This window comes from Uloborus diversus, chromosome 5, assembly GCF_026930045.1.
Source record: "Uloborus diversus isolate 005 chromosome 5, Udiv.v.3.1, whole genome shotgun sequence".
Classification (NCBI taxonomy): domain Eukaryota; kingdom Metazoa; phylum Arthropoda; class Arachnida; order Araneae; family Uloboridae; genus Uloborus; species Uloborus diversus.
The window spans coordinates 169,332,598-169,346,401 of record NC_072735.1 but is presented as its reverse complement, the minus strand read 5'-3'; the positions used below and the strand labels follow the sequence as shown (position 1 = coordinate 169,346,401).

Below are 13,804 nucleotides of genomic sequence, written 5' to 3'. Positions count from 1 at the left end.
TATAAAATGAATTGATGGGAAATAAACTACTAATGATTTAATAATCATAAAAACCAAAGGTAAAAATAAATTATGACACTTAAAATAAAATGAACAGATTAAAAGGTAGCACATGTTAAAAAAAAAATTCTACAAAAATTGAAAATTTGGACTTTTACAAAAGGCTTGAAATCTCAAAAATAACATACACTTTTCAGTAATGCACATGGATTGATGTCAGTATGTTTACAAAGCAAATTTGTGCTTAATTTATGTGTTAGAAATTATGAAAACTCATTTAAATTACTAGAAATGTTTTCCAGGGCATAAACAGCTTATTTTCTTTCCCCATAGAGTATTATATCAGTAGATGGCTAAAAATGTAACTGCAGAAAAATTGTGAAGCTTCAAGGTTTAAAATATGTTTTTCTTCATTCTACCAATTTTTAATTATAACATTACTCTACCCTCTCCACATTTTCAATCATAATATCTTGAAACATTCAAGAAGAAAATAAAAAAGCAGGAAAACTTTCAACGTTGATTTATAACCACCAACTTAATTGATAAAACTTGACCCAACTTTGAGTAAAATCATAAAAAAAATTCCCGGATTCTGGGCAATGTTTATAATTTTCTCCAATTCTTCCAGAACATTAAAACTCGAATAATTTTACTTCTCAATCCATTTTCAGAATGAATCAGAGTCTGGTCAGCAGTTAACCACAGAAAGAGGAAAACGAGACCTTTCATCTACTTAACGCATTTGCCTCTATCTGCTGCTGGTGAAAGTTGCTAGTAAACCACTTTATCTTTATACCATTTTGTCAGAAATGCATCACCTTATGCTTTGTAGCAAAAAATAACTTAAACTATACCTATATTAATTTAATGACAAAAAAAAACATTTTTTGCCAGATTTTCAGAATAAATTCATGCTCTAAGTTTTCAAAGAGCCTCTAAATCTAATGGCATAACTGAAGATCTTAGGTTTTTTTTAGGCAATGAGAATCATATTCAACATGCTCACAATTCAGGGTCAATGCACTATGCACTGGAGAGCAAACAGTTTATTCACGGAAGAGGAGCTCATGATAATAAATTAAATTTTTGAAGGATCTTACCTTTTCATCTTCAACAACACACATGATTTGCAATTTCTTAATGCCATAAGCAAGAGGAATGAGTTTAGCTAAAATAGAAAAAGATTCTTAAGTAATCAAGTAACAATCTATTTCATTTAAAACTTGGAATACAGTAAGTATATAAGTTTCTTATTTCTCATATACTTACTGTTTATAGCTACTTCAGTAATTTTTATGCATAATGCTACTGAAGAGCAATTTTTAAGTCAGTTAGTAAAAAATGTCAAACATGATTATGGGGATAACTACGGCTAGAATAAGTATTTTTTTTGCATTTTCAGATTTTTTTTCTTTTTAAGGGATTTATGAATTAAGTAATTTTATTTTGTTTTTGGATTTGTTGGACATTTTTAGCTTTCAGATTTTTTTTCCACTCTGGAATTTTAAAAGACTTTTCAAAAAAGAAAAAAATTAAAAGCATTTTCCTGGTAAAAAGAAAAAATAATAATTATTTCGAGCAAACTTCAGGCATTGTAACTGGGGAAATAGTAAAATTTGGAATAGAAGAAGTTGCAGTAAGGGATACTAGTGGTTTTAAATGTGCTCGAAGAACGAATGTTGAACGGAGTTGTTCAGGATGAAAGAAATTGTTCTAGCACAAAAGGTTTTCTTTTGATTTTGAGAAAGTCAAAACAACTTTGGGTAATACAATTTCATTCTGATGCTCTGGAAGATAGAAACTAAAAATTTATAAATTGTCATTTATTTCATCAATTGTCATTACTTCTTTAAAATTTAAGAGATTATACAAGTGTACCTATTTTTACATTTACGAAACACAAGTTACAATTTGTAACATTTTTTTTTTGTGACCTTCTACAGCATTCTTCATTTTGAGGTTATTTTTGGTTAATTTTTAGCGTTTTGCTTCGACTTTTTTTTTTTTTTTTTGAAGACTTTAAGTCTTCAACATCCTAGTCTTGGTGATAACTTATGTAAATAAATTCAGGTAATTTTACTGGATTTTATTCTTTTACTTTAAAGTTAGCAGCAATTTGCCAATAGCATCATAAATACTACAAACCTTGGACTGACGTATCACTGTAACTACAGACTAAATACATTTTTCTTTTTGTATAGAAATAAATGAATGAACTCTTTTACAGTACACTCTCGATAACCTTGACATGATGGAAAATTATTTTCCCCCTTGATTTTGCATATTTATCTAACTTGCTTTTTCATTCTTACGTCAAAGAGTTTTTAATCAAAACCTTATGTTGAATATTTTTTGAAGTCAAATATAATTTTTCCAGAAAAACCGCAGTTTATTGTCACAAAGCAACTCAAGGTATGTTTCCAAAAATTTCTCTCGGGGCTAGGTATGATTTGGAGAAGCTTATCTACTGCCACTTTCATCAGTGGCGGATCACCGCATAGGCGCATGAGGTGCTAGCTGGGGCCTCCAGAAAAGCAGGGGGCCTCGGAGCTGCGAACTGGCCTATCCTCAAAACCAACATTTTTTGTTTTGAGAATTTGTCGTGGAAAGCCATAATTTTGTGTGGAAAATGTTCAAAACTCATGAAAATTGATATTTAATCATGAAGTTTAGGCGCGGGCTGATTGCTTCAAATAGGGCACCCTGAGTCTTAGGGGGCCCTGGCATCAGGTGCCTTTGTTTGGATTTTCCAAGGAGTTTGGATTTTCCTTTTTCTTCCCACAATTTCTGCATAAAATTGTGTTCAATCGACAAAATTATTCTGATAAAATGCACAGTTAGTATTGCCAGCAGGCTCGGATCCGCAAACTATGCAGTGCAGGGGGGGGGGGACACGACCTGAAAGGGCCCAACGTCCCAAGAAATTGAAAAAAAAATGAAATAAAAAAAATAACACTAAGTTCTTATTAACGGTACGAATGTACACACTGCTGGCCTCTGGGGAGTGGCCCTATACAGAGTTTTTGCAGGGGGCCCCAAAATTTATACATCCGGGCCTACTTGCCAGAAAACTTTTCCCGTTCCAAGGAGTTCTTTGACCACTTAGAAGTCGCCTTCGTCTGAGTAAGGAGTATGCATCTTGTTTTAAAAAAGCACTATTGATCAAGGCCGTATCCAGAAATTTTTTTCGGGAGGGGCCCGGATTAGCACATTGTCCCAATACACACACATATAGTATATATAGACACACCAAACGCATAAAAAAGTTAACATAGAAGACTTTTTGTCTCGATTTTTAATGATTCCACTGTTTGGACTGTTATTTTAATTTCTTATTATTTTTCTTATTCACTTTGTAGTGGTAAGGATAACAGGAGAGTGTCCCTTTAAGTCGGATGTTGAACATCCATAATTTCAGGGGGTCCGGAGGTTTTTCCCCCGAGAAATTTTTGAAAAAAAAAAAAAATCTGTATTTTGAGGCCTTATATTAGGTAATTGAGACTACAAAAATATGAAGAAAAAAAAATAGGCAAACAAAGTCTTTTAAAAGTTATACATTCTTTGTAAATCAAGATCAAACAAAATAAGAATTGCTTGCTCGGCAAATCATGGAATTTAATGGACAGAGAGGAAAAACGAGAGAGGAGAAAAGAGAAGCATCCCGCCATCTGCTCATATCGGCTTTTAGTGAAGTTTGTTTTTGATCACTCCCCCTACCCCCATTTTTTTTTTTCATTAAATGCCCTACAGTATGAAAATTGTACAAAACAGTTTAAAAGAAATGATGTAGACATTCAGAAAATAAGAACGGAAGAGTAATATTCTAGCCATTTGGACTATTCATACTTTATTTTCTTGATAAGATACAAAATTGAAGAACTTTTCAAGGAATTTCAAAAACATAAATAATTTTCAAAGACTCTCGAACAGTTGAAATTATTTGAAGTTCTTTATTTACACTTTTCAGAAGTTGATTGCACAGTCTTACAAAATGATTATAACTTTGTAGGACACACGTTAAGTTAAAAATAAATGCAACGAAATATTTCTCGAAACAAACTTGGTTTCAATCACAAGTAGTGCAGAAAATGAAAGAGAGTAGAGTAAGTGTTATTTTTTTCTCATACTTAAGGTATTAACAGTATGCAGTAGAAGTAAGAAAAAAAAACAAGCAATAACAAAAGAACTTCCATGATACTTAATTCGGCATTAAATAAATGCAAGACAAGAAACATATCAGTCACAAAAATGATCTTGAAAATTATGCTACAAAAACGCGAGAATCGTGATTTTTGCATTTTTTACTCAGGATGTATCAAGGAGCTGAATTTGACACATCTTGGTAACAAGATACTCGCCGAATCGGAAACTAGGGGCCCAGCCTTTAGGGAGTAACCGGCTCAAAATCAGTACCGTGTAAGTTTTATAAGAGTTTTAGGGGGAGGAGGGCAAGGTCGTTCACAGAGGGGAGAAGGGACACCTGTTGGTCCGGGTCCGAGCTTAAATGGGGTCCAATATTTTTAAACCTAGGGTTGAAAATATGGGTAAACAATATGGAAGGGGCCCAAAAAAAAAAAAAGCATTTGTGACAGCCCCAAAATTTCTGTGCACGCCTCAGGAGGAGGAAGTGCACAGAAGTCAGTTCGGAAGACTTGAAAAGGCTACCGAACTGACGAAATGCCTGCCTTGACCCTGGACTGCCCTGAATTGAATTGGGAAAGAGAGCAGGAAATCCTAATTAAAGGTCTAAATTTCAAGTGTGCCTTGCAGCTAATGAGAACTAGAACTACTTTTTCTGTATTTCTTCAAAATATTATAAATTTTGAATAGTAGCAAAATTAAGAATTAAAAAGAAAAATTTGTTATTTTCCTTTTCTGACATTAGGAATTTTAAAAAAAAGAAAAAAAAAACCTTCTTCTGTTTTACGGTACATTTCGGGTACCGTAACATTTCGGGGGAACATTTCGGGTTTCGGGGGGGGGGCCCGGGCTTGTCAGACCCCCCTCTGGATACGGCCTTGCTATTGATATACACATGAAGATATTTGCTTTAAATAGCCATATAGCTAGGAAGTGTCGAAAGGGGGTAGAGAGAGGTGATACCCCCCTCTTCCCAAACAAATGATAACCAGTCGTCATTTTTGTGTCAGTATTATATCAGTCCTCAAAATATACCAATCGTCATTTGTGCGATTATACCCGAATCGGTGTTTTTCTAAATAAGGGGAGCAGGCAGCAGGATTTACAACATGGGTTGTAAAACTCGACCTCTTGGAATGGTCACTCTTCTTGACTAACAATTATATTGCCTTTCCTTATCTAGAATGCTGAAGGGAGAAGAGACAGATCTGTGGGGGGTCCAGATCGAAGTTGTTTTCACACGCCGGGCACAGCGCACAGCTGTGTTTTCCTGTGTTTTCTTTCTTTACTTTTTGCTAAATTTCCCACTTTCCCACCAGTGACCTAACCAACCCGTAACAAGATAGTTTTATGACGTATTTAACTAAATAAGCAGTTTGGAAAAGGCGGGAATTTTTTCTTTTTCTTTTGGAGGAAGAACGAAGAAGTTATGTCATTTGCTGTTCGGATTCACTCGTGCTCGTGCTTTTGCTCTGGGTCTTCAATCAACGACAAGACCATTCCTTTCGAGATAAGTTAAATATGTTTTAATAACTATTTAATTTTTAGAATTATGCTGCAATCTTGGTGTTAAATGATAAATTTTGAAATATAATAGACTACAATTAAAGAGGTACAAAGTGCTTTTTAAAAAAATATATACTGCTAATTCTTCTTCAAATTATATTTCCATTACAGAGAAAAGAACCATTTGTCAATTCATTGCAAAAACGCTTTATAAAATTACTATAAAATTTTAAATACCTCTGCTGCGAAAGTAGTTGATTTTGAGTGTTCTCTTTCTTTCACTGGTGTCATTTGTTTGCAATATATTTTACAATTTCAACTTCATTAAGATTGATTTACTTATTAAAGACAAACGTTTTATATAAAAACTGTAGTTGCGGCAAACCTTACCTAACAGCGTCGTAATGCTATAATTAAGATCTGCGTAGCTTTCTTAATGCTGTCAGGTTAGTTTCTCCCCAACTATTGAAGCGTTTCAGTTTTATTTTCAGGAGTGTATATCAACATTTGCCATGTACTAAAAAGTATGTTTTACTGCTTCCAAAAAAAAAAAAAAAAAAAATGATGGTAATGATTATAAAAAAACAAAAAAACATAGGCTTTAAGATTTGCTTGAAAACTTCTGAAGAATCGGGATTTTCAAACATGAAAGGAAATTAAATTACGAATTTTGAATTTCAGAAGTATATAAATAATTTTAGGAAAAGTAAAAATATGAGAGTAAGAATTTCACTTGGATTCGTCATAGATGTGTGCGCGCGCAACTATGCTCGCGCGCGAACTTATTATACTTTTCTCTTCATCACTCCACTTCTTAGCGTACGCCTTAGGATTACCACCCAGGACTCCGAAAACCGATGAACTCTTTGAATCTCAGAAAATACTCAAGCAAAGGTCCCCGAACAGGCTTTCTTTAATATCATAAAAAAATTAAGTTTTTTAAACTACACTCAGAAAAAATTTAAATGGTATAGCCCCTGAATATAAAATGTTGCTGAAGTTTTTAGGTCCATAATTTTGAAAGAAAATTTCATGGAAGAGCCCCAGCACCTCTTTCCCGTAAAATTGTTTATCATGTAAATTTTGTCTGCAATATTGTTTTTGAAAGTTCAATTTCGAAATTGGGAAGGGAAGAGAGGCAGAGAATTGATTTCGATCTATTAAAAAAATATATTGGGGGCACTACCTGGGCTCTATCCCTTACCCTAACTTTACCCTAACGTTAATAAAATAGCCTATAATCGCGTTTTTAAGGCTTCAATTTCTACCACTTTCCGCTGAGACAACTGCACCTTTTTGTCCATAAACATCAGCAAAGAAAGTCTTAAATGGCGTTTTTAAACCTTCAAGTTTCAAAAATTTTCAGGGGGAGAACCCCCGGACCCCCCCCCCTTTCCTTATCAGATCACAAGTTTTCTTTCTCTTCTTTTTGCTAAGTGCTTCGCCCTCCTTGGACTTTTTTCTGATTGCACTACTGAATTATACTTCCATTGGTAAACTGAGGAAAGCTGGGATTTTGCTAAATGTCCAGGGTTAGGAATTGTCCTAAAATTCCTAAAATTTCTATAATGTTCACATTATATTCCATACTTGTGCAGAAAAATGAAACTTTTCATGCTGATATGCCTGTATTTAAAGACAAGATAAACTTCGTAGACCTTAAGATTTTTTTTTTTTTAAAGGAAGAGAAAAACCTATGCTGCTGCTACTTTTTTTCTAGAGAAGGGAGGGGGATGCAGTTAACAAAAGCAAATGCTCAATATAAAACTGTTTTATCTATACTTTCTAAATCTTGCAGTCATTCCTCTTCTACAAAAAGCTATACAACAAAATAAGAACCCAAATGTAAGCACTTGGTTCAAAAAGCATATTTAGAACAAAGGTTAAATGGTTTGTCCCCAGGTGGGAAGTAATATTTATTTTTATAATACTTATCTTGAGTTGTTGTCTGAGCATTACTTGCTCTTCCAATACAAAGACTCAATTTGCTTTTATTTGTGCTTCTGTTCAGGGAAGTTGGATTATTTCTTGCACATATAATTTTTAAATTTAGTCACTAACTTTTTGTTTTAAAAATGTGAATAATAGTTTGTTTTATTTAAATGCCATGGGAAACGAAATTCTCTTCCTTGTGGTTGAAAAAGTAGAGAGAAATAGACGCAAAATTAGCACATGGTGCCATCAGGGATGAATTTAAAGCATTTTATTTTCACAGGTATTGTCTCATGCTGATGCGGCGAGACAACGAGGTTGACAAGTATCTTGAAAAATCAAGCTGTATTTTAAATTCCATGTTCTTTATCTTCTACTGGAAACATATTGGTTATAATGAAGCAGTCCAAAGCTTTTGTTTCAAATTCACTCCAAGATAAAATTTCGTAAGCGGAGGTTTTCTTATAGTTTTAGTTGTGCCATAAAAAAAAAATTATTTATTTGCATCTTTAAATGATTTATCTGGAATTTACAGGGATATTTTTGATGATTCTGAGATACCAAAAAGTATCAGATTATCTGATAAAAAGAAAAATGCAATAAATTTTGGACTTGCACCTTGCACTCTGCTTTTAATCCCTCCTTCTTAAGGACATTTTTTCAACAACAACAAAGCAAGTTGACAGACGCAATTGGAAATATGTACATTTATTTTTACTTCATACTGATCACTGTGTTAAAGAATAAAAGATTGAATGCCTTGTATTGTAATTTTCAAGATTGAATTTCAAACGTTTTGCCATCCATGCGAAAATCAAACTTATACATTACGTTTAAGTTCAAAAAAAAAAAAAAAAAACTTGTTATCTGTTGTCCTAAAATTTTTGAAATCATCACTCCGACCCCTGTAAATGCCAGAAAGCGGGGCTCGGAGGATCTCTCCCCCTGTACTGACTAAATTACGAACAAATATAGGAGGCAAAATTTTTCACTGTAATGTTTTTTTTTTTGGTCAGAAATGTTGTTTTTTCCCTTTTAAATAATAATGTAACTGTCCTCCCCCCCCCCAATGCTTGTTCGTTTATTCAAAAAAATTAAAAAGTTATGATTTCCAGCATTGTTAATATTAGTAAGACTCTATCGTTTTTGTTGTGAGGGCCTCAGGATCAGGCTGCGCCTGGGGCCTCATAATCACATGATCCGCCACTGACTTTCATTCTATACACTTGGGGTATCAGAAAATGTGAGAACTGAGAAAGCCAAAAAACCTACCTAACACTTTTCGGCTCTGTCTCACGCCATTTTGCTGGACCTTTCGACTCTATTTCCACCTCTGTAAAAAGGGGAGCTGAACGGGAACCCTTTTTTTTTTTAAACTTTGGGGTCTTGAGTCATGATTAAAGTTTAAATTTCCTCTGAAACAGAATGGAGAAGACCTGTGTTAAGAGACACAGGGAATGGTGTAATTTGCCCAACTTCTTTTGTTCTGGGGTGCTCGAAACTCATTTGAAACAATTCTGCAACTTGACAGTTTAAATTTTTGATAAGTTTAGTCATGGTAAATCACTACATTTTGCTATTTCACTGGAGCATTCTTTTTTCTCTATTATTTTTGGCTCATTTTAAAAATTAAAATTTTTGTTATTTTATTAAGGCTTATTTTTCAACTTTCATGTTTATACTTATTTTTAACTGTTGTGACTAATTTTTAGAACATAATTTTATTATAATTACGACCTTATTATCGCAAAAACTCAATATCTCTAAAAAAATTTACCATCCCTTCGACTTTGTAATATCGAGAGTGTACTGCATTTTGAAAATTTCAGCAGTTATGCAATTCAGGTAAGATACTTACATGCACCCCATTTTAAACCATCACATTCAACTGTTCGAACTTTCTTTTCCATTTCTGCCATATCAGTTTCATCATCCCATGGTTTGACATCTAATACCACACTTGATTTTGCAACAACTGCAGCCTCTAAAAAAATTAAAATAAAATTGAGAGAAATGAAGCTTTAATTCTTCATTAATAATTCTAAAAAGTTAAAAGCTGAATATAATATTATTTAACTGCTCAAATGAAAATAAAAAGTGAATTTTCTAGTAAATGATTAGTAAATGCATATGCTGTTGCATGTTTATAAGTTATATATATCACTCAATCTGAGAGTTCAGTTAATAGACAAAATAGTAAACAAAAAAAATTTTTAAAGACATTTTCTATGCATGTCGTTTAAAAAACTTAAGCAATCAAGATATTTCTTTATGAACTCAAGCATTAAAAAATGTACAAAATATATACTAACAGAACAGACAATAAACTTTTATTGGTTTTACTACAGTAACACACAAAACCCAAGTAAAACAATTATTCCAAGCATACCAGACTATAAATTTACAATAAGTTCATTCAATAGCTTCCCTAAACACACATTTGCATTCCAGAAGCAGACTACTTTTTTCTTTACTTAGAACAAACAAGTTAATATGGTCCACGCCTGAAGAAATATCTTTGAGAAAAAAAGAGCAACTTTTTTTTAACAATAGTCTGTAAAATAGAACAAGAAACCTTATTTCACAGCAGCTTATGAAATTTTACAATCAAAGGGGGGGAAAAGCACTTGTAAGCTCAAAGTGTAATAATAGAATAAAGCATTAATATTTCTGTAACTTAAAGATACAGTAGAACATGTAAAGTTTTATGAAAGAAGGGGATTTTTTTTCTATTAAGTTCTACATTCCAGTTTTGTAATACAAGTTTCAAAACTTAAAAGCAGGAAATAAAAGCTTTTTTCTTTGTTTTTAAAATTTTGCTCCATAATTAAACAAGTGCAAACAACATCAAAAAGTACATAATTACAAAAAATCAAACAATGGGTATGTTCTCCACATAGAAAGATTTACCCTAAACTCAAGATCAAAAAATATAAAATTCTCTCGACATAAAGAAACAAAACACTTACATAAACAAATGAATAAATAACTATTTAGTTATAAATTACATCATTAATAAGTAATAAATCAACATACTTTTAGATTTTTTTGCTTGATACTGTTTTACTCTTTCTTCTTTAAGCTTTTCCGCTTCTGCATCAGGCTAAACAAAAAACATGTTAAAATAATGAATATAAATGGTAAAAACAAGCACGGTACTATAAGGATGTTTAAGCTTTTGTTTTTCAAGTTTTATGCTTAGAAATATACTTTAAGCAAAATGTTTTTCATGTTAAAATGTTGAATAAAATTATTGCCATAAGAAAAATCAAAACAGGAAAAAGTGAATTCAGCCTAATACGTATTAACACTACAACATAAAACCCTAGTTTTACTTCTTTTTTGGCAGGAAAATTTATGGAAAAAAGACACTGACAGAGTTAGTATCTTGCTTCTGATCTCTTCTCTCTGGACCTAGATAAAATTCTCTGTGAACTCAAATATTTTTATAAAAATTTTCTGCAAAAAACCACCGCACTTCTCCAAGACTTATATTGTGGCCAACAGCAAAAATGCCAAGTTGAAAGAGTAGAGAACCACAATAAAGACAGTTTGATTTTTCAATTGCATTTGCTCCTTATTTAATACTAACAATTAGAGATGGCATGAAGCATCGAGGGCCTGGCCGAATCATGAGCTGAGATTTTGCCCCTTTGACACGAAACAATTTAGGTTGCGAATTTTCTTTTACAATTATTAAATAAGATATTGTCTTTTAAATTCAAAATTTTACTTTATGATAAATAATAACTGAAATGTATATTTAATTTAAAAATTCATGTATTGAACACTTGGAGCTAGAATTCATTCAATAATTAATAAAATGTTTATTAACAATATATTCTGGTCAAAGTTACTTTAGGCTATATCTAGTTTATAATTTTATTAAAAGACTTAGTTTTTGAAATGATGTTATATAAATATGCTGCCTTAAAAATTTTCAAATATTTCTAGCTCTGAAATTTATATTAGTTTATTACTGCAAACAATTTCTAGATTAATATTTAAAATAATAGATTTATATTTGATCATATCAATTTGTTATTATAAATACTGATTTAGTTGTAGCATGCCTTTAATATTGCAAATAATACTTTATATTACTTACTAGTGCTACCCACACAGCTTTGCCTGTGGTAGAAAATTGGACCTAACCCACCCATAAGGATAAGACCTAAACCGTCCATTGCCGACCTTTTCTAGCCAAGTCAGAAAACTCTATACAAGTCAAGCTCCCCCTTCCCCCCATTTTAATTCAACATGTTTTCGTTATCCCTTGGGGTGATGAGTTATCAAGGTTTTACTGTAGTTAACATTTAGAGTTACTTAATTAAATTAAAATTATGCTAATAAATAATTATTAGCTTTACATGACAAAAGACAAAAGGATGATCAGTAACATTTAAAAAACACCATGAAGTAGTTCAAATCATAAAAAAAGAACTCACCTCATCATCTGATCCAAAGAGGTCCAAATCGTCATCATCACCTCCAGACTTGCCTTTCGAAGGAGCAGAACCAGCTGCAGCAAAAGCGCTGATGTCTTTTTTCACACCAGGGAAACTAAAACATATCACATCATGAAATATAAATGATATATTTTAAACATTTATTAAAAATAAGAATAATTTGACCCACTCCCACTCAATCATTCAATTTATCATAATTTCTGCAGTTTTCATAATTTAGTAGTTACTAAATTAATGTTAAGATTTAAAAAATATTACATAAGCAATCAATGTGTATATATACCTTTTTTTTCACCTTATTGTGCCTTATTCAAAAAAACGAGAAACTTGAAAATAGGGATAAATTTACTAGATTTTTCCATACCCCCCCCCCCAAAAAAAAGGAGAGCATTTTTCTGAAAATTCTAAAATAATGTACCTTTTGGTTGAAAAACTAAAAGTTAAATGTAAACATGACGCAAATAAAAAAAAAAAAAAAAAAAAAAAATTCTTGAAAGAAACTTGTACCACCACAATCTAAGGCGCAGTCTATAATTAATGTCTCATTTTTGTTCAATAATCTGACCCCCTACCTCCCCCCAGGGTCACACTTTGTCTCCCCCCCCCCCCTCCTCCCCTGTCACTCTAATTATTGATGTTAAATTACCAAAATTTTTGTCAAGAGCAAATCAAAATTGTAACAGATAATAATGCAATTTTGTATTTAATAAAGAGACCCACTTGCTCAGATTTATCTGAAGCATTTAAAACCAATAAACCGAGCAATTGGTAGAATTGGTAGGTGCCGGTGGTCTCTGAGGGTGTCAAGTGTCATTATGTCACGCAGCCTAAAGTACTTTCCATAGTTGATTTTGTAGCAACTTAGGCTTTAATGACTAAAACAATAAATTCTTTCAATAGCAATATGACTGATAAATATGTTGATACACACAAAATATTTGTTGTGTGATTCTGTGATCGACATTGACACCACAAGTTATTTTTCAACTGAATATGTTAAGGGGAAAGAGATCAGATTCCAAAATACGAGCTATAGAGCTTGAAAAATCATTGAAATACAAAACGGAAAGACTCTCGAGTAAAATAGAAGATACGATAATAAGATACAGATTTAATTCATTAGTACTAAAGAAGTGTTTACCATTTTGGGGAAAAGATTTGATAAAAGCTTTGGATGTTGAATTTAAACGAAATATTACCTGGAAATCCCTTTCCCGTAAGATTTGATGTGATTGTACCACCTAAGAGCGTGAGGAAACTTGGAATTTGGTGGGCTTGATAACGCCTGGAAAACTGTAGTATCTGCTTGAGAAGGCTGGAATCTGAAATAATGCGGTGAATTGGTTTTAGAACACAAATACCGATTACATTGCAACAAAAAAAAAGTACGCTAACAAACATAATTAAGTAAAATAAAATGCTTGATTGATTTGACGCTACCGGTATTTAAATTTCTATCTTAAATCATCTATTTGACAAATGATTATTTACCCTTCTATATAGCTGTTGTCAGCTAAATATTCATCAAGGGACTTCAGTCCAGCATCAGTTTTTAAATCTCCAAATCCCATTATGATATTTTTATTTTATATTGCTTGAATAATTAAATGGATTTTCAGATAGCAGACAACACCGCTGGACGAGGAAAGAAAAGTAACGTAAAGAAAGTGGAGTGTTGCCCATTACACAAAATATATGAAAAATCTTGATTTTTGAGAATTTTACATATAACAAGGAAAATATAAATAACTCAT

The 13,804-nt window shown here is 32.3% G+C and overlaps 1 protein-coding gene across 1 annotated transcript; it reads right to left on the bottom strand.

The window, feature by feature from the left end:
- Nucleotides 1-1,049: 1,049 nt before the first annotated feature.
- On the bottom strand, nt 1,050-13,710 carry LOC129223272 (elongation factor 1-beta-like). Its single transcript, XM_054857837.1, has 6 exons — nt 13,542-13,710; nt 13,250-13,372; nt 12,030-12,144; nt 10,618-10,684; nt 9,440-9,565; nt 1,050-1,171 (listed from the first exon to the last, which is right to left on the bottom strand). The coding sequence occupies exons 1-6, from the start codon at nt 13,619-13,621 to the stop codon at nt 1,050-1,052; spliced, it is 633 nt and encodes a 210-aa protein (XP_054713812.1). The 5' UTR covers nt 13,622-13,710.
- Nucleotides 13,711-13,804: the final 94 nt, after the last annotated feature.

Coding starts and splice junctions, on each gene's coding strand:
- LOC129223272 (XM_054857837.1), bottom strand. CDS start 13,621: ATGGGATTTGGAGATTTAAAAACTGATGCTGGACTGAAGTCCCTTGAT. Junction 12,145..13,249: donor TACGGGAAAGGGATTTCCAG/GTAATATTTCGT, acceptor GATATGTTTTAG/TTTCCCTGGTGTGAAAAAAG. Junction 10,685..12,029: donor TCTTTGGATCAGATGATGAG/GTGAGTTCTTTT, acceptor TTTTTTGTTTAG/CCTGATGCAGAAGCGGAAAA.